General features: G+C 47.0%; 1 protein-coding gene across 2 annotated transcripts in view; it reads left to right on the forward strand.

The window, feature by feature from the left end:
- The window catches only part of PRKCB (protein kinase C beta), a 315,746-nt gene that overhangs the window by 239,786 nt on the left and 51,350 nt on the right, over positions 1-24,610 (forward strand). For both annotated transcript variants that reach the window (XM_026515615.4, XM_026515616.4), the window contains exon 10: positions 15,807-15,980. In XM_026515615.4, the coding sequence (XP_026371400.1) occupies positions 15,807-15,980 (174 nt within the window). The remainder of the gene's footprint in view (positions 1-15,806; positions 15,981-24,610) is intronic.

The following is a 24,610-nucleotide window of genomic DNA, read 5'->3' on the forward strand; positions in this document are numbered from 1 at the left end:
CCAAACTGCTAATCTGGTATTTTTTGGAACAGCAGTGTAAAAACTGCTACAGAGCTGCTTAATGGCATTTGTGGGTCCCTCTTCCTGCTGTGGAAAAAAAAGTTAAAAATGATATGTGACTGCATTATGATAAGGGCAAATGTATTGATATAGTACGTTAAAGCATTTTCTTCAACCTAAAAGCCCATTTTTTCCTTGTGGTTTTGAAAGAAACTAAAATGCTTTCATGAGCCCCTAAAAAGATTGTGGCCCCCCCAGGACTGTGATTCGTTTGCCAGCTAAAGTGGGTTCCAGTTGCCAGCACCAGCACCCCAGCCCTGCATCCTCAACAACCTCCAGCCTTGTCTCCCCGAGAGCCAGCAGCATGCTGCAGCAGCACAAGCCTTGGGTTCTTGCACAAGAGAGCAATCCAGAGCTCCAAGCTCCAGACTACAGCGTCTTCTGCTGGAACCAAGCGCAGCCCTGAGTTAAGACAGGAAGAAATTGCCTGAGGAAATTAAAAAGCAGTTTCGTTCAAACCCATAACAAAGGCCTTTCCTGAGTCTTGGAGCTCCTGATGTGGGAATGTCTCCTAATTTTAATCTCATTAGTGGTGTGGAGTGACACGCACACATACGCGTACATACATTAGACGTGGTTATATAATCCTACAGACAAAAGCACTTTCCTTTCCCTGAACCTGCGTTGCTATCTTCTTGCACCATATGGTGAGCGCCTTTATCATATGGTTCACAGGCAGCTCAAAGTCTTTGCTACCTGTTCCTTTAATCCTCTTCCAGGGAACCTTTTGACATTTGCTGTCTGATCTTGGATTCCTGCCTTCTCTTTGGTTCTCTCCCAGGGATGGCACCTTCCTCCCAGCCCCCAGTCTTTCATATGCAATTCTGATTGCAGCGTGTTTTTGCCAACTCATCTTCCTGGATCGTTGGGAGGCCCTTCCACCCTCCTGTTGTTTCCACGACTCCCCTCAGTGCAATGACTTGCTGTTCTTCCACAGCCCCAACCTTCACTCCTCCGAGTAGAGTCCATTCCAGAACAAGACATTATAAGGGTCCATTTCCCCGACAAAATTAATGATGTTGAGGGAAAGAAAATATCTGGAATTCAAGTTTTCTAAGCCTCTGCCCTGCTGCAAGCAGCTTGTCAAGCCACAGTGAGCAAAGGGGGTCTTTATTAGAAAGACGTGGTGTGTTTCTTTGTATCTCATTGATACCCAAAGGCAGGAAGTACAGCCAGAACAAGGACGCTTCCAGGAAACCAACAACCAGGGCCTCCCTCTTGGGAGCACCCAGGCTGCCATCCCTGCTTCTTGCTACTGTCTCTCCCAATTCTCAATGTCTAGTTTCCAAATCTAGACTTACCTAGAATTTTAAGAGACGCTGATGGGCCCGGGAGAGAGAAGCTGATGGGCCAATGTGGCTCAGGGATCCCCATGATCCAGTTATAGCTGTGGCCATGGGGAGTGAGGTGCTTTTCCAGCCATCTGTCAGGAAGGGCAATAGAATCAGACTCTCCAAAAGAAGAGGTGGTATGAGCAGTTTCTCTAAGAGTAGGAAGGAAATCACTGGCCTGTCTGGTGTGCAGGCCAAGGTGGGAGTTTCTTCTAAGTCTGCGTATTCTTGAACACGTCGCCTTACGCTTTGGGAAAAATAATACAAAGTTAAATCGAGTCCTGCTACCGAAGGGCCAGCTAGAGCCTATTAACATGGAAGCTCTGTCTCGGGCGATAATTCATGGCCACTAGTCCAATTACTGTGCTGTCACGGTTCCTGCTGCCCTCCGCATATCCATCTAGACTGCATCTTTATGCGCTCATACAGAAATGCACAGTCCTGTTAAGATGAATCCCTGGTTTCTAACAGCATACCCCATAATTTTTTCTACCACAAACATCATAGCAGAAGCCTGTAGGCTGTCATTACCCAACACCCATAGTAAAAATTTTGGATGCACAATTATGGGTAGTTAACAGGATTAAACATAGTTTGTCTCAGTGCCCCCTCCTGTCCAGTTCCACATTATGTCCTGACCTCCCCGAAAACCACTGCAGAGATTGATGATACAGTTTGAGCATTGAGAACTTGTCTAGACGTTTTGTATGCCTTCCTCATCTTCCGAGCAGCGTACTGTTGTTAGCTCCATTTTACACATGAGGAAGTAGAGGCTGAGACAGGCGTGAGACTTGCAGATTCATGCAGCAGTGGATGCAGGCTCAAACCCAGGGAGTCTGGCTCCTGAGTACATAACCATTAGGCCACACAGCCCACCTGCGCTCAAAGTGCTTGATTTCTGCCTCGGAGAAACCCAGTTGGCTGTTAGCCTGTAATACCACCAGCAAAGGGAGGCTTGTGCACCCAGGGCAGATCAGATTATAGAGAAACAGGCTTCCTTTGTGCAACCTAATTGTTCAAATCAATGACGGACCCTTAAGGGTTTCGCTGCATTTTCTTTTGGTAAAAGGCATCAATTATTGGTTTGTTTTCCCGGGAACCATCTGAAAAAACAGTCAAATTAAATCTGCTTTTATTTTAACCATCTAGCCTTGTCAAATATAACATATGATTCAAAGACAATTGACTGAACATACATGTCGTGAGCATTGCTTCTGTCTCTAAAGAACGCTACAATAACTAGAGTTGATACCTCTCAATTATCATTACCAATCCTATGATCTCAATAATTAGAAGTGAGACAGCCTAGGGTTTGGAAATGTTTGCATTTCTTGTTACAACCCAATCAAACCATTAAAAATTTTTTTAATTAAATCCAACTAAACATCATTGAAAACACGGGAGCTAGGCATTTCATGGTTCAAAATCTCTTACTCCCCACTATCCCACCCCCCTCCCCAGCCTTGGCTGTGAGTCATTCCTCCCTCAGAGTAGTGACATTTGCTTAACAATAGCATGCCCCGAGCTGACTAGGTTAAAAGGACTTCCATTCTAAACTTCCTTTCACACTTCCTTCAGCTCTCCCTGCTTAGTGGGCAGTAGTTCAACTTGATTAAATCTGAGGTGTCACATGGCATCATTTTAAAAGGCTTAATCTTAGCACCTGTTACCCTGACCTCTGATCTGAAATTTCAGCTAATCTCCCCCATTATCAACGTCCCCCACTAGAGCGGTACATTCATTACAGTTGATTAGCCTGGGCTGACACGTCATTATCAACCGAAGCCCACAGTTTACATTAGGATTCACCCTTGGTGTTGTACGTTCTGTGGGTTTGGACAAATGTATAATGACATGTATCCACCATTATAGTATCAGACAGAATAGTTTCCCTGCCCTAAAAATCCTGTGTTCCGCCTATTCATCCCTCCCGCCCCCCTACCCCCTAGCAACCACTGATCTTTTTACTGTCTCCATGGTTTTGCCTTTTCCAGAATGTCATATAGTTGGAATCATACATATGTAACCATATAAAGAGATTTTATTTTAAATACGGAAAGCCTTACATAATAAATCATGAAATAACCAAGTTGTATCATCTGAGTTGATCTGCACGCTGAGTATCCCAGCTTTTATTTTTTTTTTTGTCTGGCCAGCTTAGAGATGGTACCCACCAAGTCCTACCCCGATCCACACTATTAACTCCCAATTAACATCTTTTCCCCACTGTATCACTTTTCAGTTTTTCCTGAAGTACTTCTTCAATTAGCAGTTCTCCCCAGTTGCCAGAAATCATTTCTAGACTGTTAATTTCCAGTTTGCTCCTGGAGGCAAAGGCATTTGCTTCCCCCAAATCACATGACTTCATATTTGATTAATCCGACCACCATTAAAAATAAAACCTAAACACACATATGTGCGGACATATGCGCTTAGGAAATTTGATCCAAAGTTTGAACGATAAGAATACGCTTTGGAGAGTCAAAATTGGAGCCTTCAAGATAACCTAGAGCATGTTAGGACATCTTCGCGTCTGGTGAAAGTTGAACATAGGGAAAGCCCCTAAAGGCACGCGATTCATCGGTCACGGCGAGCACGGCGAGCACAGTGCCTTCAGTTCTTTCTATCCGAGAAGCTCTTCACATGCCTTATGCTCTCAGGTCATCATTGTGGCCCCATGGATTGATGGACACTTGTCTGCATTTTAACCCCACATCCAACATGCTACAAGATTTCTGGGTTAATATGGATCTGCCCCCCATTCCAGGCCTCTGGTTACCAAGAGTTGAGTGGCTTGAGCCAACTCTTTATTATTCCTGGCCTGGTCCAAGGGACGGCTTTGGCGAACCTCCACACATTGGTTGAGTCTGTGATGGCCTAGGAACCAGGCATATTGCCCCTCCCCCATGTGGAATTGTAGAAGAAGACAGATGGTCTGCTGATTCCATAGGGAAGCCTTGTCCACCCTGAGCATGCAGCTCGCTGAGTGAGCGTCCTCTTAGCCTTTGGCAGAGGGCTTGTGCCAGCCCCACATCTAAGCACAGACAGTAGGACCTTGCTTTCATGCCCGACTTTACATCATATTTCCTGGGAAATCTATTTTGCAGAAATTTGGGTCTATTGCTTCAGCTTTCTGCCTTTCTATTTGTCTCTTTTGGGGAAGGTTAGTGACAGCCTCCATAGCCACCGAAGGCGCTGGAGCATCTCTTTCATGCTCCCCGAGTCGGCTGTTGCTTTCGCAGCGTGGCTTGCTGCAGGCTGGGCACCGAGTTTTCCCTGCGTTCCGTCATTGGCTCTCCCAACAGCCCTGTGGGGGAGGAGCTGTCATTATGCCCCTTTCATGGGTGAGGGCACTGAGACTCAGAGAGATGGAGTAATTTGCCCACAATCACACAGCAAGCACATGACAGTCAGGCTTTGAATTCATGATTACAGAGCCGAGCCTGTACCACTGTGATTTTACTGTTCTAATTAGATGCAGACTTCCAGCTCGTCAGACTCTGTTGGTATCACAATCTCATGCTTCCCTTGAAGAGCTTGTCAGGATACCTGTCATGTTGTCAAGATGAGGATGCTGAAGCTCCCCTTCATTTTGTAACTCGGCTGCACCCAAATTTCTCTCAAAATCCTATGGCCAAGCGAGTGAACACCCTTGGAAGGGCAGACGGATGGCATTTGCCCAGGGTTCCAGCCCCTAATTCCACCACCATCCAGATGGCCTGCCAAGTCACCACTGCGTCCTCCCCAGGACAGACCAGGCCTGGCACAAGAAGGCCCCCAATATTTAGAAGATTCTGATTAATGGGTCTGGAGTGTGGCCCAGGCATCAGCTTCTAAAAGCTCACAGGGAATTCTAATGTGCGTCCTGGAGAAACAAGAGCTTGGTGCAGGCACGCGAGGCAAACCCCAGCCAAGGATGGGAAGGAGTCAGGGGGCTTCGTATCTGCCTTAAAACTTAGAGCTGAGCTGGGGTGCCTGGGTGGCACAGCGGTTAAGCATCTGCCTTTGGCTCAGGACGTGATCCCGGCGTTATGGGATCGAGCCCCACATCAGGCTCCTCCGCTATGAGCCTGCTTCTTCCTCTCCCACTCCCCCTGCTTGTGTTCCCTCTCTCACTGGCTGTCTCTATCTCTGTCGAATAAATAAATAAAATCTTTAAAAAAAAAAAAAAACAAAACTTAGAGCTGAGCTGATCGAAAGTACCCTCTGCTGGCCTCTGAGGGGCTCGGTGAAACCCACAGGGGACAGCCCGGACAGCAGGGGTGACCCTCGAAAAGATGGAACCCTAAAATAAAGGAGGAGGCACACCTTACAGCAGACAAGCTCCCAACGCCTACCCCCAGCCTGGTGCACAAGACTACTCCCTCGTGGTGTGGGCGTGGGGGGGTGTCTGGGGGTCTGCAGTGGGCGGACAGTGTCCACACCGGCCTTTAACTTGTTTCTGCCTCCCTGTCCCGTGCTGACCTCAGCTCAAGCACCTTACCCATCCTCTTCTCCCAGATTGGAGTTTGGGGGCCCTATGAGCCCCAAGTTTCTCTCTTTCTCTTTTCAGTGTACCATTTGAGTTCAAATTAGAATCTTTTCCCAATCCCAGCATGGTAGCTGAGCTTGCATGTTCTGACAATGCTAGATGCTTGGTCTTTCCTCCTCCTCCTCCTCCTTTCCCGCCCCTGTGGTAGGGATGTTGTTAGGAACGTCATCCACTATAGCACTACATGTTCAAGATCCATGCAAGACATTTCTTTTAGACCTAAGTTCTAGGGAAAGCTTATTTTTCTCTTCAAAAAGTGATTTTTCCTTAAAGGAAATATGAACTTTTGTTATGTTTCATGTGTTTCTGGTTGCTTTGGCCTCCAGGAAGCTGAGGGAGGGAGGGAGAAAGAGAGGGAGAGAGAGAGAAAGAGAGAGAGGAAGGAAGAGAGAAAATACACACACATACTTACTCTATGGGGTATGATCATTTTTAATCACCTTTATTGAAGTATAATTTACATGCCATAAAATCCAAATGTTTATATTATGTAATCTTGAATGCTACCTCAAGTTCTTTGTGAAATGTGGGTTGGAAATAGCCATATACAAATTAAACAATGCTGAGACCGAAGTCACTGGAGATCTCTAGTGGCCCAGATCTAGGGTTTCTTTTTTTTAAGCTACTTCCCCCCACTTGGACTTTTTCATTCATTTATCCAGCAAATATTCCTTGAGAGTCTACTAGGTGCTAGATGTTAGGGATACACCAGTGAACAACTCAAACAAAAGACCTGCTCTCCTAGAACTTACGTCTAGGGAGGGAGGAAAATAAAGAGATTGCTATGCCGTCAGGTATGGTGAGTGCTATGAAGGAAAACCAAGTAGAAGAAAGGGAGGGGGAATGACAATCGGGGCTGTAACTTTCAAGAAGGTGGTCAGGGAGGACCTCTGCAAGGAGATAGGGGAGCAAACTTGGGCATATCCGGGGGAAGAGTCCTAAGTGCAGTGGGAAGAGAGGAAGATCCTAGGAGGGTGGAGCGAACAGGGACCCACTTGAGTTTTAAAGCTTTGTTGAGGTACATGGAACAGAGTGCACGTGTTGGTGGGGAACAAGTAGCGGGGAGGCAAAGAATAATGAAGAGACAATTCAGGAGACTAGACTCAGGATTGTGGTGGCTTAGATCAGCAAGGAGGTTGGATAGGGCATGCATTTTGAATGAAGAGCTGACAGAACTTGCTGATGTATTGAACGAGGGACGTAACTGAGAGGAGTTAAGAGAGACTCAATTTGGCTTTGGACTTTTGGCAGGTGTCCGTAGAAGCTGGGGGAACAGGGAGCAGGGTCTTTGGTCCCTAACTATGCCTACCTTCGCACATTGGTAAGTGCGCGGACCACAGTCCCTGCAGGGCAAATCTCCTTAGCCCGTTGAGAACTGGACATTGGTGCTGGTGGGCAAGGATCATAAGCAGGCCCCCCATCCCGATCATTGTCTGAAAAGGTGAAACTGATGATAACTACTATAGTGGATAGAATTGTCTTCCCCCAAAATATATGTCTAAGTACTAATACAATCTGTATGAATGTGACCGTATTTGGACAGAGGGTCTTGGCAGGTGTAATCAAGTTCAGTTACGGTAGACCCTAATCCAGTGGCCAGTGTCCTTAAAAGAAAAGCCAATCTGGACACAGACTCAGGGGCCTGGGAAGGAATGCCACATGAAAACAGGCAGAGAGGATTATTGGCAACCTCTAGAAGCTAGGAGAGAGAGGCATGGAGCAGATTCTCCATGAGAATCTAGACAGAGGCCTCTAGAAGGAAGTGTGCTCGCCAACACCTTGATGTTGGACTTTTGGCCTCCAGAACTATGAGAGAATAAAATCCTGTGGTGCTAAGCCTCCCAGTTTCTGGTTCTTTGTTATGGCAGCCCCAAGAAACTAGGACAACTGCTAGGTATTAAGCTCTCATCCTTTGCCCTGCGGGGTGCTGAGTGAAGGTGTGCACATTGCTCACTTTATCCCACCAAGATCCCGCACTACCACCAAAAGCGAATTATCGTTGTTCCTATGTCCAGAGGAAGAAGAGTTAAGTGATTTTCCCAGGGTCGTGCGTCTAGTGTGTGGTGGCACTGGGACAGCTCCTGGGTCCTCTGACTCTAAACCCCATGCCCTAACCAGTATGCGACACCTTCCTGTGGCCAGAGGCCAGGACTCCGGGCACGTTCTGCCATTTGGATTCACCAATAAAGTTCAGCGCACAACAAACTTTGCAGCCAGGATCCCTGGGCTACTTTCCCACATTTTCTCTGCTGCCACCGGAACGTTGTTATTTATCACATCTCTCCCAGAAGATTCTTGGGTAACAGATGTGGCTTGGAGTTTGATAAGAGCGTCACTTCAACACATCCTTTCAATCTGTTTGGAATCCTCACCCTGGAGATGGAGGGACAGCTGAACAAACAGCCCACGCCCTCTATGATGGTATTAACTGAAGTGGAAACTCCAGAAACTTCATGGGACAATTAATGAAAAGCAATAGCTCGCTGGCACTTAAAGGGACATTTTAGAACGTGGCCATCACTGTGGCCACGGCAATGGCTGTCTCTCTGCCATTTTCTTCTCCCGTGCCAGTTCGTTGGGGCACAGGGAGAGGAAGATCTCTCCAAGCCGCTTCATGCTTGAAAGCAGGGCCATACCCTTCCTGCTTGTGGCCTCATCACCCATGCCTAGCACCGTGCCTGGCACAGAAGCCCCGAAAGAACTTGTGGATGGATGAGCTGGAGTCACGGCTGTGGCTCCAACTCACACCAAGCCCCTCTCGCCAAGTAAATGAATGGTTTGTTCGTGGTTGTATAAGAAATGGAAAAAGGAAATGACCCTTCCGTCTGTGGCCATGGAGTAGCCTGTAAGGTCCCAAGCCTCAGCAGGTGGGGTGGGTAGGAAAGCGAGGAGCAGGGCTGGGATCTGGAGCTGAATTTGAAACACTCTGGCAATAATAGTTTAATAAATAATTTAAAGAAGTAATTTAAATAATTTCCCATAGCCGGGGCCCCTGGGTGGCTCAGTCAGTTAAGTGTCTGACTCTTGATTTTGGCTCAGGTCATGATCACAAGGTCATGAGATCGAGCCCCGCGTTGGGCTCCACACTCAATGTGGAGCCTGCTTAAGATTCTCTCTCTCTCTCTCTCTCTTTCAAAACAAAAAAATTTACTGTAGCAGAGCACTGGGTATTTGAGGTCCAGAGAATCAGATAGAATATGGTTAAGAGCATAGATTCTGGAGATGGGTGACACCAGAAGTTTCACTTCCTGGTAGAGGGACTTTGGACAAGTCACCATGCTTCCTAAGTCCTGGCTTCCTTGTCTGCAAAGTGGGGATAGTAAAGGTTCCCACTCCACCTTTGTGTGGGGATTAAATGAGATCCTGCGCAGCGTGAGCAAGCAGTGGGAGTGGTTATCATTACCAACTGCATAAGACCCACCCCCTTCCCAGGATGACCCTCCCTCCAATATCACTTTTGTTCATCATTGCCTCTGAACACCACCTCTTGCCTGTCCAGTCTCCGGCTTGGTGCCAGCGCCGCTCTCTTTGCTGGAGCTCTCCTGTTCTGCTAGAGATAGTTGTTTGCTCTGTCTCAGGCAGTTGGGAATTGGAATCCAGAATCTGAGTTCTAGAGCTTGCATGCTCACTTCCTACAGTAATTCTAGACCAAGGTTTGTGGATTCAGATGGTTTAATCCTAAGGGAGCACTGTTCTCCTCCCTCTGCCTGCAATATGCCGCCTAGAATACGCCTCTAGTTCTGTTCATCATTCAGGTCTGCGCTTAGCTCTCACTTCCCCGGAGCATCTTTCGCTGACCCACAAGACAGGTTAGGTCTCCACTCAAATACTCACGGAGCCCCGTGCACTTCTCTTGCTGGAGTTGAATCATAACTGAATTTGGTAACTACTCGTGCAGGAGGACGAGCTTCATGAGCTTGTCACTCCACATCCTCAGTGCCCATCTCAGTGCCTGGCACATCCTAGACATGTAATGTTTACTGAATGAATGGATGAATTGGCCCGCCTTCCAAATCCTGGATAGGACTGGAAAAGATGACACATTTGGAAGGCAGAATGAATTCCATCTCTCTTGCTTCTCTTAATTGAAGCCTTAAAAAAAAATTTGATTGAAAAGAGTGTGCACAACCACACCCAAGGATTAAACAAGCCAAGGTAACAGGGGCCACACTGGCAGCCCTGGGTTATGTTCATGGACATATGAACTTAGACGAACCTGTTCAGTCATCTATTGCTGCATGAAATATGATCCCAAAACTCAAAGTTGACAACATATATTATCTCTTGTGGTTTCTGTGGGCCTGGGATTGGGAATTGGGAATGCTCGCTGGTGGATCGTGGTTCAGGCTCTCTCCTGCAGGGGGCGGAGCTGGGACAGCTGAGACTGGAGCACGGGGGGGGGGGGGGGGGGGGGGGTGTTGGAATGTAATCCCAGGACTTCTTCAAGTGGTCTCATTCCTTGGATTCCCAAGCATGGTGGAGCCAAGGCTCCAAAGGCAGATGTCCCAAGAGAAACGGAGAAGCAACGACCTCAGAAATCACAGGGGACCACTTTCACTATATCCTGTTCATTGAGGCAGTCGCAGAGATCTGCCCAGGTTCAAGGGGAGAGGGCATAGACTGCCTCTTGCCTGAGAAGTATCAAATCTTTCTAAGCACTGCAGAATATCACTTCCTTCATGGCATGAGGAAAGCAGCTCTCAAAAAGGCATCCAAGAGGGGCCAGAGAAGTTCCTATTGGAAAGAAGAGCTTGATGAGAATATCATGGAACAAAGAGAAGTTTCCTTCTTACCCCCGTTAATGACTGCTGAGAAGGTGTTCGGAAAATCAAGACAGAAGGAGTCTGTTTGACCTGTGGATACTGCCTAAACACCGTATTCAATGAATCGATTTTGATAGTACCTCAGTGTTCTACAGGTCAACAAATTTGGTGATTAGAGTCACAGGGAGGAGAGACGCTTGTGAAAATGCAGACTACCAGGTCACAGCGCGGAGCTTCTAGTGCTTGGGATCTGTATCATAAACAAGTACCCCTAGGGGATCTGAGAGAAGTACCATCCTTTAGGAGAGTGGAACCTGCCTTGTTTTTGGTTGCATACCAACCTGCTGCTGCTATTTGGCTACCTGACATTTTAATTTTTATTAAGAATTTGAGCCACTCAAACAAATTTTGTCTTACAAGATCCCTAAGTAACAGAAATCTGTTCCAACTAATATCAATAAAAATGATCACTTTATTGGAGGGAGATGGAGTTTTTCAGTGGGAAACAGCCATGCCTCATGAGAAACTGGAACCCAGGCCCTGGAAAGCAACGCCTCTGCTCATTTCCCCCAATATCAGTTTCTTCTTTGCCTGCATGTGGTAGAAAAGTACCACTCTAGGCAGATATGTGTGTTTCTCTCTTCAGGGGCGCAGGGCTGATTTGGCCCAGTATCCAACTGCAAATTCTTTGGAGAGAGAATCTGATTGGCTCAGCTTAGGTCAGGAGCTACCTCTGATCCAATCCGCTGTGGCCAGGTGGGCCCACTGCCCAATCAGAAGGTTCTTATAATAAAGAGTTGGAAGAATTTAAAGGCATGCTAGGATTGGCTTCCAAATTAAACTGCTGCCACTGTGATTATGTAGGAACTTCTGTTTTTCCTGAACTTCCTTAAAACACGTGTTCTAGCAAACAACTGGTACCCAGCCCATCGCCATTCATTCATTCATTCATTCATTCCTATTGAGGTATAGGTGGCACACAATATTCTGTTAGTTTCAGGTGTATAACAAGTGTTTTGACAACTGTATACACTATGCTCTGCTCACCACAGTGTTACCATCCATCACCACACAACGTTATTACAATATTGTTGACTGTATTCCCTATGTTGCACTTTTCAACCCTATGACATACTTATTTTGTGGCTGGAAGCTTGTATTTCTTAATCCCCTTCATCTGTTTTGTCTATTCCTGTACCCCCTACCCTCTGGCAACCATCAATTTGTTCTCTGTATTTATGGGTCTATTTCTGCTTTGTCTGTTTGTTTTGTTTTTTAGATTCCTCATGTAAGTGGAATCATATGGTATTTGTCTTTCTTTGTCTGAAGTATTTCACTTAGCACAATACTCTCTAGGTCCATCCATGTTGTCACCCATGGCAAGATCTCATTCTTTTTCTGTGGTTACATGATATTCCACTGTAACACACACACACACCATTTTCTTTATCCATTCCTCCATTCACCTGTCAGTGGACATTTAACCATCACCCAATTTTATTTAAAAAAAAAATTTTTTATTTTTTTTTTTTTTTTTGAGAGAGAGAGCAAGTGAGTGGGGAGGGGCAGAGGGAGAAAGAATCTTAAGCAGGTTCCATGCCCAGCATGGAGCCTGTGTGGGGCTCAGTCTCACAACCCAGAGATCATGACCTGAGCCAAAATCCAGAGGTGGACACTCAACCAACTGAGCCACCCAGGCGCCCCCTACAAAAAAAATTGTATTGGAACCCAGCCATACCCATTCATTTGTGTATTGTCTATGGCTGCCTTCCCACTACAATGGCGGAGTTGAGTAGCTGATACAAAGACTGCCCTGCAAAACCTGCAATATTTACTATTTGGCCCTTCACGGGAAAAGCTTCCTGACCCCTGCTCTAGAATCTGATTCAGTTCTATGTCTAAATCGTTATCTGTGTTTCATGTATGTCATTTCTATTCTCCTCCAACCAATATGGGGGAATTTCCTGACCTTGTCTCATTTGCATACCACTCCCACGATGTTAGAGGTGCTATCTGGTATTGGTTTATTCTTCCTTCTACCCATGTTGCTTAGGACAGGAGGGCACCAGAATCTTTACACATCCCTGTTGATTGACGTAAAAAATGATTTCTGCAAATACCACACTCTCTCCTGAGGTGTGAAGCACATAGCTTTGATGATTTGCAAGACGATTTTAGTTTTGTGCTTGAAATTGTAGGTGGTACATAGATGTGATATTAAAATTAAATCACATCATGATAAGGTTACGCTCTCTTTATGTTTTCTTTCAATCTTTCTAATTACTTGAACAAGAAAATCTCTTTTGATGACAATATGTATGCTGTTAATAGTTCTCTAACATTTGCTAACACCATTTCTTCCTTTAACAAGGAGAACACGCAGGGGCTGGCTTGGAACCTTCAGCAGCTAGCAGTAGCTAGCTAGAATTTCCTAGCACTGCTTTGCTTTTATTTATTTTTATGCTGATCTTCCATTTATGGCTAGTGATACTGGCTTGCCATTAATAGTGGTGATCCAAAGTTTCCTTTTTCAGATAAATTTAGTTCAGTAAAAATATGACTAGATTTTTAAAATACTAAGCGAATACCAGTTTAGGTGATAGGAAAAGATGTTTAAAAAAAGGCACATGAATGACTGATTGAAGTTTGGGAAACTTGTGTCAAAGTAACTGACAAAGGTACAAGACAGTCCTGGTGCCCATTTGGTCTAAGTGCATCACTGAGGGTTAGAGAAGGTAGCATCAGAGCTGAATCTTTGATTTTCTGGACACTGCAGATGGTGGGGATAGAATATTCAAAGGAAAGGAAAGAAGAGGATGTAGTCATGGAATTATGTGGCTTGTGGGAGTCCCTGAAGGATTACATGCACTTGAATAGCATGGGCAGAGCTGCATTTTTAGAGCAACTGTTAGCTCGAGCGGGTTAATGTCTCTGAGACTCAGTTTGTTTATCTGTGAAGTGGGGATGATTGAAACCACTGTAGGATGTCCCCCCTGCCCCTGGTGCCTGGAGAATTCCCAGCCATCTGTCCTGCTTCTCCTCCAGGCAGGGGGCTAAGATGTTCCATCATGACTGCATCGGCATTCGGGGTGTCCAGGGCCCCTCTCCTCTGTCTTGGACAGTTGAGGAGGGGATGTTTACAAGTATTCAGGATTGTTAGTTAGATGATGCTTTGATCAGTGGTGATGGGTCAGTGGGGCTGTCCACACTTGAAACCGGCTCAGCACTGAGCCCCTCTTACTATACTCAGGGGGTCTCCTCAGCTGAAGGCTCTTCTTTCCACCTTCAGCCCCTCTACCCATGTGTCTTCTGGCCAAGTCACGTCCCTGCCTCCTCCCTGCAATTGCCACATCCCCAGCCTTCTCTAGAATCTGGGAGCAGAACACCCCTATCTCCACCTGACTCTTTACATCTTAGAACACTGGCCTCTTGTAGTCATCATCTCTGCCTTGGCGAGGGCTGGGGGAGGGAAAACGGCCCTTGAGGGCCGACGAGAGAACAGGGGAGATGGGAAACACACTAAGGACACAGCCCAGCACGTTGAGCCCCACTGTGCCCCGTGGGCTGGCAGATGTGCATGGGGACTGAGTAAATGTGCAGCAGGTAGGACCCACTCAGCTTGGCAACCCTTATTTCTATGGTGGGGCCGGAGGGAAGAAGTTGACAACTGTCCTCTGGTAGAGGAAGTGTGCACCAGGAACTTTCTTACTAGATGTTTTAAATTCCTGAGTCTGCATTGCCCATGGCTACCCTGGCTGTGATGAGAAAGGAGATGGTGAGAGCAGGAAATGGAGCCTCTCTGTGAGCCAGTGGGCTCAGCCTGGAAGCTTCCATGCAGTCAGACTCTTGCCATTAGGATAAGAGCTGAAGGAAGTGTGCCCAGCTGCCCTCCTGCCTCGGAGAGCCTTTTAGGTATCCCTCCCTCTGGCCTTAGGGCTCTGTTGCATTCTCTGGTCCTCCAGCTGAGTCAGATATGAGCATTTTACTTGCTTGACCACCTAAACTCCTCGAGGATTCTTCTGGAGCTCTGGGCAAGTAGAACATTTAAAGGCAGAGACATTTAGAGTCAGGTAGACCTGAGTTCAAATCCTGCCCTGCCTCTAAGTGTATTTGCTGTATGGCAGGCTTCTCACCCTCCATGAGCCTTGCTTTCCTGTAAAATAGGTTTCTTAATGGTACCTACTTTCTTGATTCTTATGCAAAGGAATGAGAAATAACAAATGAAAACTACTTGTCTGGTACTTTGGTAAATGCTCAGAAATGTAGTGGTGATTGAGGTAATCACCTGCCAAATACCTGACACAACAGTGCCTGTAGTAAGTTCTTATTTCAGACTGATTGCTTCTTCTTCCAGGAAGCCTTCCCAGAAGCTCCCAGGCCTGATCAGGTCTCATGCAATGCAGTACTGCCCCGTGCTGCTTCTAAGAGGCTTCTTGAGAACAGTACCTGCTGGCCACTGTTGCATCTGACATAGCCATCGCCAGTGGAAATCATGATGTGTCCTGAGCCACACCGATTAACATGCTGGGATGGGGACCACAGCTGCATGAAAGGAAGCCGCAGGACAGCGGGAGAGGATGTTAAAATATTACACTAATCATCCCTGTAATTAATATCTGAAGTCTTTCTTCTTCAAGACTGCAGGGTCAGAGAACATGCCTGCTTATTTATGGCCGTATTCCCAGCGCTTCGCAGGCTCTTAATGAATATTAAATAATTGAGTGAATAAGGGGAACAAATGCTCCACATTCAGTGTCATCAGGAATTCACTCAAGCCCTCATTCAACAAATATTTATCGAACATCTACTATGTACCAGGCACTATTGCACCAGTGAACAAAACAAGCAAAGATTCTGTCCCTCAGGCGGTCTCTGTTCTGGCGCTGGTGACTGGGCATTGGTGCATGCCCCAAAGGGATCAATACTTCTTGTTGCTGTTGGAACCCTGCCTGCGGATTGGGTTTAGCCAGTCAAAGTGTGAGGTCCGTGGACAACGTCATCCATTGACCTGGTGTCCACAGAGGGCATCTGGGCAGAGTATGGAGTGGATTTGAGTGAACATGGCTCCCCCCCCCCCCCAGGCCCTTCCAACCACCCTGACAGGCTTCCTCTCTTTCCCAGGTCATGCTCTCTGAGCGAAAAGGCACGGACGAGCTCTATGCTGTGAAGATCCTGAAGAAGGACGTCGTGATCCAGGATGACGATGTGGAGTGCACGATGGTGGAGAAGCGGGTGCTGGCCCTGCCTGGAAAGCCGCCGTTCCTGACCCAACTGCATTCCTGCTTCCAGACCATGGTAACTCGCCCGGGCTCCTGGCCATCCTGTCCCCAGGGCTTCCCTAGGCTTTGGCCTAAGCTATCCCCACAGCACCTGCCCCAAAGCAACATCTGGACCCTTTCCATTCTAGAGACAGGAAGATGGGGTGCCTGGGGGAGGCCACTGAGAGTTTCCAAGGCAGCTGCTGAGAAGCTCTCCCCTAGGCAGATGCTGTTTCAATGAAGATAAAGGAACTCGGGCCATTGGTTTAATAACCAACAGAGCAGGGTCTGTCTCAGCCAGAGGTCACTCGGGGACAGTGACTGACAACTTTCTTGGTCTTACGATATGCAGTGTTACAGCAGAGCTTGCAGATGGGAACGAGTGGGAAGGGCCACAGGGTGTGTGTGTTTAGATGGTTACAGTCAGCCCTGCAGACCCTGCAGATGAACGCTCGCATGCATTCTGCCAGTTGCATGGACTTCCTTAAGGGAGGGGTTGCCTGAGAACACAGCGTTCAGAGGACTCCCCCAAGGTGGGGGGCCCAGTGTCCCAGGCAGGGGCTCGTAAGCACAGAGCTGTGGCTCCCAGGAAGAAAAGGGGACGTTTGTGCACTATCTGCTATTAACTGTGATTCCGGCTCTATCTGCGAGAGCAAGGGCCATCTCTTTAAGTACCCTCTCACCTTTTCCCTGTTCAAATGAGACCCCGGCCTCCATACCTAAGAAGGGTGGTGGCCAGCCTCCAAATGCAAAAAGGTACAAAGTTCATTCTTGCCTTTGGGGCCTCTAAGGACCAATGGCCCCAGTGACTTGAAGATGCTTTGAGGGATTCTTGAAGATTATTTTGATTTTGTGTAACTCTCACTATGCTTGCTGATTTTAGCCTGCCCCTTGTGTGAGATGGGATGCTTTTGTATATTGCATAGAATTTAAAGCTTGGACTTCCTCTCTCCTCCAACATCACCAAGTCCCGTTCTCTGCTAAGTTAAATTCCACACTCCCAGCCTAGAAAGATCCAAAACTGGCCTTGGGCTGGATTTTCTCAGTGCAGACCACACATCGGGCTTAGAACTGCCCTGTGTGAAAGAGGCAGAGCTGAAACTTGGCTCCTTCCCTGTTTTAAGAAGTCTCTTGATACATTTTGGGATCAGAGGGACCTGGGTTCAGATCCTGACTCTGTCACTTACCGCTGGGTGGCCTTCGGCAAATTGTAAAACCCCTCTGGCCTCAGTTTGCTCATCTGTAAAATGGATGAGCTAAAAGTAGCTACATCCAAGGTGTCTGTGAGGAGGAAATGAGATTATACACGAGAAGCATTTGACACAGTGCTTGGGGCCAGGTCGATGTTCAGTGGATGTTACTCACTCATTTCACAGACATTCAGCATTTGTCTTGGCTTTGACGAAGTGCTTGGATAGAGAGCCAAGCAAACTAGGTCCTGTTTTTGGGAAGTTCATGGTCTTGGAGCAGAGGAAACAGACATAGGATAGTCACAAAACAGGGCAGTAGGGGATATGATAGAACCTGCAGAAGCAAGTGGGTCCCCATATGGTCCCCTCATTGCCCCTACAGCATCTGCGCTTTGGGTGAGAATATGATTTTCTGGTGGGGTCAAGTTCTAATTCCCAGATAGTCTCCCTACCGCAGGCCATCAGGGGAGGACACATTTTAGGCAAGTATGTATAGTATTCCCTGCAGGGACTTGGTCCACCAGCCTCTTGTTGGGATCTGCTGGGTGATGGGGCTCCTAGAACGTCCTTCACTCCACTGCAGGTACAACTAAGAGCTGGGGTCGTGTTTGCCAAAGTACGGTGCATACACCCCTGTGCAAAATGGCTCTGGGCACAAAGGGTGACTTTGGCTGGTACGTAGATTTTAAATTACATTCACCTTTTAATTGGCTTTAATTCTGAGTGCCTCAAGGGAAATGTTTCCATTTGGTGCCAGCACACCTGCACCATCTTTTTTAACACTTCCCTACAGAGAGAGTAGCACGCTTCAGGTTCTGAGCTTTGGCAAACACCAGTTTCTAGGTCATTGGTTTGCTTTTATTTTATATATATGTACATATATATGTGTGTGTGTATATATATACTTTTTACAGATTTCTTCTATTTATGATAGCACGGTAAAGTCTTTGAATTTTTACACTTTGAGGAATTATAAGGCAAATACAGAAAACCACACAAAATCGATGTTTTAGTAATGAGTTATTATAAGGTTAAATTCCTCAAACCACCAGCTAGGTTGAGAACGGAACTGTGGCCAGCCACTCTTGAAGCTTGTTCGTGTTCTAATCTCAGTCTCCCGGCCAACAGTAGCTTGACTTCCTTGCGTGTCTTTATAGTTTTATCACTTGAGTCTTATCAGTCTCTTAATACGATAGTTTAAATCTTACCCATTTTTAGAAACTGGCTGTGTCTTTTAAGCCTTTTAATACAGTGATTTCTCCCCTCCATCCCTTCTTTTTACCTGTCCCTTTATCTGCTGAAAATCCTGGGCTGTTTGACCCAGAGCTTTTTTGGTCTGGATTTTGCTGACTGTACAGTCGTGGGGCCCCTGCACCTGCTTCCCGCCACCCCCCGTCGATGTTCTCCTGCAAACTGGTAGCCGGACCTAGAGCCTTGGCCAGACTCATGTCCAATCCCTTTGGTAAGAATGGAGGAGAAGGTGCACTCTTTCATTCAAAGGCAATGATGTCCTGTGTGCGTCTTTCTGTGATGTTGGCAACCCACTCACGCGATGCCTCGGCCCCTTAATGGTAATATCCTCTTCTGCCATTTCTTTTTCATGTATTTGTTGGAATGCCGCTAGGGAGACAGGCTGCCCCTCCTCAGTTGGCTGGTCCCGGTGGTCCTGTTCATATAGGAAAGGCAGGATCGGTGCTTGATTCCTTCTTGTTATTGGACAGTTTGTCATGAATTGGTTCATGATTATGCTCCAAAGGTGACTAAGATAGAATTGTTGCCTTTTTACTTCTAAAATAGAATTGTTGCCTAAAAGAAGAGAGTCAAGGTAAAGAAAAACATGACGTGAGCCACAGGTCACATCCTACGGGGTCTTGGCACAGATGGTGAAGGGAATTCCAAAGCTGGAGTTTTAGGGAATTAGGTGCTAAAGGCACTCAAGGGGTGACAGAGACTGGACCAAACTAGATTCTCAAACCTCCAGCTCTTCATCCCGCATCTTCTCTTCTTCCCATTGGGGGTCCCCAAGTTCACTGACTGACATCAGTAGATCAAGAAGAGATCTTGTTCTCAAGCAAGAGGCTGGACCAGCTTGGAGCACCGCTTTCCATTTCAACTGAATGTATTGAGATTGGGGGTATTAGTCATGTGCGACTAATATTAGCTCATTAATATACAATACCTTTGTTAGTAATTTACTGCTTTAAAAATGATAGTGGAGTGGATTTGAGGCGATTCTTTTCATCTTGCCCTCCCCCACTCACTTGTATTTCAGTATGCTTTCTGGCATTGGACAGTGGGGATGGAGTTTACCTGGGAATTGTGCAGTGCCCTAGTTCCCCTCAAGGGGCCCGTGTTGGCGGCCAACCCACAGTCTCCTGACCCAGCAAGGCCAAGGATGGAGCAGATCGCCATCTTGTTGGTTCAGATCAGATGAAGTCGCTACCGTGTCTCTGAGCTGCATTGTGGGGGGGGGGGGGGGGTGTAACTTTAAATGTCACAAGTGTGCTTGGCTTGAGAAGACGCACCCGCGGGCCTGCCGCCAAAGTCAGAGGCCACTGGGGGCTGAGCAGGTAACCGTCCCATCTCCCCTTCACCCAGTAGCAGATAGCTTTTTCAAGCACATATATTTTGATTTTACATAAATTAAATGTACTTCAAAGGCACAATAATGCCTACCACACGTGAGGCCCAGGGCTACGCTCTTAAGCCACATGACAGCCTTTGGATGCGTCCTGTCATCACCCTGTAGGACGAGCGGACTGAGGTCACACAGCGAGTACATTTTCAGGGTCAGGAGTTGAACCCAGGCAGCCCGGCTCCACCGAGCTTTACACTTAACCGCTGCAAGGGGGAGGTCTTTTGAATGTGCTGCGTGTGACTCACTGGATTTCTAGTCCGTCTGACACCCCTGGGGCAGAGCCACCAGCAGCCAGCCTGTGTGTAGGCTCCGGCGGGGGCCCGAGCCCTGGCCCCTGGCTCCCCTCACACGTGCTCAGTGAAGGCTCATGGTGCTCCTCAGCTTTTCCCTCTCCGGCGTGGAACTGACTCTCCATCCGAGCATCTACCATGTGTGGACTTGGAAAACTTCCTTTCACTTCTAGCCTCGCCAGAAAAATCTTGCAACGGAAGGGATTAGCTGGCATCTCACATTGTGGGAGAAAGGCTGGAGGATCTGGGATGTTGGGTAGTTTCCCCTGGACACAGCACGGGGTCCCGGGCCCACGGAACTCAGAGCCCAGGCGTCTGCTAGTACGTGATGTCGAGTTGCCACCCAACTGGCCTTAACGGGGTTGATAAAAACAGCAACAAGAAGCAGCAGCTAGCATTGTGAGCACTTTGGTGTGGGTCAGTCGGCAGGTATCCTCCCGGCACCTCCCCTGATAGACGCCGTTACTCTCCCCCTGCCTTGTAGATGAGGACACTGGTATCCAGAGATGTTAAGTAACTCATGCAGGGTCACACAGTAGATAAGGGGCGGAGCTGGGATCTGTTCTGCAAGACTCCAGAACCCCAGCCTTGCTCTCCTGCCCCTGCCTTAACTCCAGATTCCTTTTCCGAGTTTATAAGTCATTTTTACGTTAAGTCACGATTGCATCCAACTTTCACAAGAACACCATAAGCAAGGGCTGTTCACATTTCGGCACAAAGGAAAGCAACCCCCAGAGAGATGAATTGGCTGTGATATACAGTTGGTAAGTGGCAGGTTTTCTAATACCCCTTGAAGGTGTTCTTTCGACTATGAAAGCGTCACCTACTTACCCCGCAAGGATCTGGCAATGATTGGAAAGGTTTTGTGGTGGGAGTGATTTTAAAATGTAGGGAGCACTGCATATGTAATGAGGCAAACCACCATTAGCATGGCTCAGGTGAGCTGGAAGGCTCCATTTCGGGGATGACCCATGGAGGTGGTCGTCTGGCTCGCACTCACCTTCTAGAATTGCATAGCCCCTGACCCCCTGATTATCGGTGCTGCAGAAGAGGAGGCAGGCTGGGCTGTGAAACAGCAGTCTCTCTGAAGCCAGCATCCCCTAAAAGTCAGATCATTCCTGCCAGTATACGGAGGCTACGAATGCTTATTGATTCTGTCAACAAATATTTATTTGTTGAAATAAATGTGTCAGGACCCAGCTGCATCCTTGTGAGGGGTACATCCGTGAACAAAAGAGATAAAGACCCTGTTGCTTTAGAATTTACATTCCAGTGGGGGAGACAGATAATAAACCACAAGAAATAATGGGGCTATAGAGATGGAGGGATTGGGTGGGGGAGATGCTATTTTTGATCGAATGGTCAAAGAGGAGTCTTTCTGATAAGGATGACATTTGAGCAGAGACCAGAGCAAGTGAGGGAGCGAGGCATGTGGCTATCTGGAGGCAAAGTGTTCTAGACAGGAGGAGGAAGAGTGAGTGTAAGTGCCCGAGGCGGGAACATGCTCAGCGTGTTTGAGGAGCAGAGAGGAGGCCAGTGTAGCCCGAGTGGATTGTCATTTTGCATTTTGTGACCCAGAATTCCTTTATGAATCAGCTACTTTAAAAAAATGACAAATCTAGTCCAATGTGCTGCAAATTTGATATGTTTTTCTTGCGAGCAACTTCGAATTTTGAAGATGAAAGACCCTTAATAGAATAAAAAAATTCTGAAGGTGGCCAAAATAGATAAAAGGGAGAAAGACACCCACCGCTATGCAAAACAACTTTTGTCATTCTTAGAATGATGCAGATTTCATTTCAAAAAAACTGTTTTAGAAAAGCAAAGTTCTATCGGAAGCATTCTCAAAAAATTGGATGAAAAGACTCTCTGACAAATATGGATGGCACAACGTGAACCGAAAATGAAAGGTATTAAGTTTTATTTAAGAGATGATTCTAAACGTGTTATAACTGAACACGCACATGGAAAAGAATCAGAAAGAGGCGCAGACAAATCAGAACGTTGCTTTGACTTAGGGAGGGGTCCGTAGATAATCGTCTTCATTTGGAATTTATATGATTTCAGAAATGTCTATCATAAAACAATTTCAAAGTGTTGAATGTGCCACAAGATGGCCAAAGTTAATACCCAAGGAGATGTAAAAGCCATCAGAAAGAGGCTGAATTTTAAAAATTGCTCATTAGACGAGCTGGGGTTTAGGCAAATTGTTCTAGAGGCACAAAGGGATAAGCATGAGCGCCTCTGTCAGATAAATCTGCGTCTGCGGCTAGTGGCTGTGTGACCTGTAGAAACAGCTCTGACTATTGAGTTCATCATCTTTAAAGTGAGCATAATAAGGGAGGGTTTAAAAAGATGACGGATGACGTGCCAAAGAAACAGTAAAGGGAGGCTACCTGCATGAATAGAGGTGGGTTTGAGGGGCGCCTGGCTCATGGGCACAAAAGGATTACGTTCCCTCCAGTCCTTCTGCAGTTTTTCCCAGGGACAATTGTCAGCCTGGCACATTCATGCAATTTCCCAACTGCCAGTGGGCACAGGCAGTTACGTCTCCTTAGCAAAACATCTATTTTAAATGTTTTCTTTTCAATTGAACATATGCACTTCTTTTTTTTTTTTTAAATAGAATTAGATTTTATGAGTCACTGAAGGACAGAAGTTACTTCCTCCCCAAATTTGCTGTCGTGGTCCAGCAAGAATTCAGTTGCAAGGCACGCCGGGAAGGGCGTCAACCCAGAATGCATGCGGGGATAGGGAGGGGGATAGGGATGATTCCACTTGTAGGGCTGGCCCCTGATGGTGTGTCCGTCGAGCACTGAGAGCGTCTGAGGGGTCCTGGTAACTCGGGATGGGCTCAGGGTTGGCAGCAGTATCCAAGGATATGGTTAGATGAAAGGGCGTTGCTGTAGGAGGCTCTGGCGTAGTCTCAGTCGGCAAGGGTTGGGTTGCAAGAAACAGAAATCCTCCTCCTCCTCCAAACTATCGCATGTTTTAAAAAGAGAGAGAGAGAGAGACAGAATTTTATTGGAAGGAAACAACCCAAAGGCAAAGATGTCCCTGAGCCACATGAAGAACTAGCACTTCAAAGCTTTCTAGAATAGATCTCTTGTTTCTTTCTCCCTGTTTTCTTTCTCTCTCCCTGATCATGGTAGCATAGCTTCCCTAGCCCCTTCGGCAGGTTGCCTATCTGCCGAATTCCCTGGGTACTAATTCATACTTGTAGGGCAGAGAATCTGATTGGTTCAGCATAGGTCAGACATTTGATTCCTGGCCCAGTCAGCTGGTAGTTGGCTACTGCTAACTCAGCTGGAACCTTTAGGAAGGGGGTTGTATCTACAGGGGAGGGGTATGGTGCTCGTGTCAGGTGGGAGATGCCATCTTGAGTGCAGGGAAACTAACCGTGTTGGAGCTAGTGGTACAAACATGGCGCTGAGGGTCTCCAAGGAGAGGAAGCTGGTGAGAGCTTCACAGGTATCAGGGCTTTAGGTAACGGAAGCTTCAGAGGATCCCAAGTTCAGGAAAGGACTCTGGAATGCAACCCGGGCCTATAAAGTGGGTGTGGGTAGGAAGAGACAGAGCCTGGGTCTCTCTGCCTTCTTAACAGTGGCCTTTGCACATTCATTCAACAACCAAAGGTCTGTAGAAATCCAAGGAAGAGGAGGGGTGGTCCTAGGCCTTGAGAACTTTGCTCTATCTGTGGAAGGGCAAGGCTTGGAAAGCTGACCAAGAGAGTTAGAGGAGCAGCCATTGCTTGATTCTGATAGTGATTCTAAGGCTATAGAATAGAGAGGAAAGAAAAGTTGTGCTTGATGCATGTCCTTGACCACATGCTGACTTGAAGGAGGCTCTGTGAGTTTGCCCGGATGGGATGTGCATCACCTTTGCAAAACCCTCTGAAGGAGAAGCTATTCTTACCCCTTTCAGGGAAAGCAGGGAAGGTTTAGGATCTGTTGCAAGGTCTCAGAGTGGGTAAGCGGTATAACTGGGATTAAATCCAGGACTAGCGCTTGCTAAAGCCAGGGCTCTTAACCACGGCACCATACAGCTTCTCGAGAGGAGACGCATCTGAGCAGTAAGAGAAACAGTTTATGGAGAGGATTAATTCATTGGTCAGATTAGAAAATCATTAAAGATCACTCAATAGGTAAATGCTTACTGACACTCCCTTGAGAGCATGGGGGCGTGTGGTTAGAGTTGCCCACATTATCGATCCTCTCTGTCTATGGTATCTTATTAAAAGTGGCAGGTGTCCCCCCTGCCCCCGGGCAGTCACATGGGCATCCTGTCGCATCCCACTTTCAGCTGTCTTGGAGAAAGAAAGAATGATGATTTCTTTGAATTCTCTGCCCTACCCCAGACCCCCCAGATAAATTCGGCACATGCCTTGCAGTCAGTGTTTTAAATCAAACGACCCTTACACTCACACTCCAGATGCGAGACATCCTGTCCAGCCATTTTGCATGATGCAGTATGACAGACAGACATTTAGTTTTATGTACTTCCTGATCAAATACGAGAGAATATGAAGAAAGGAGATTTAAAACTGACT

This window comes from Ursus arctos, unplaced genomic scaffold, assembly GCF_023065955.2.
Source record: "Ursus arctos isolate Adak ecotype North America unplaced genomic scaffold, UrsArc2.0 scaffold_2, whole genome shotgun sequence".
NCBI classification, from domain to species: domain Eukaryota; kingdom Metazoa; phylum Chordata; class Mammalia; order Carnivora; family Ursidae; genus Ursus; species Ursus arctos.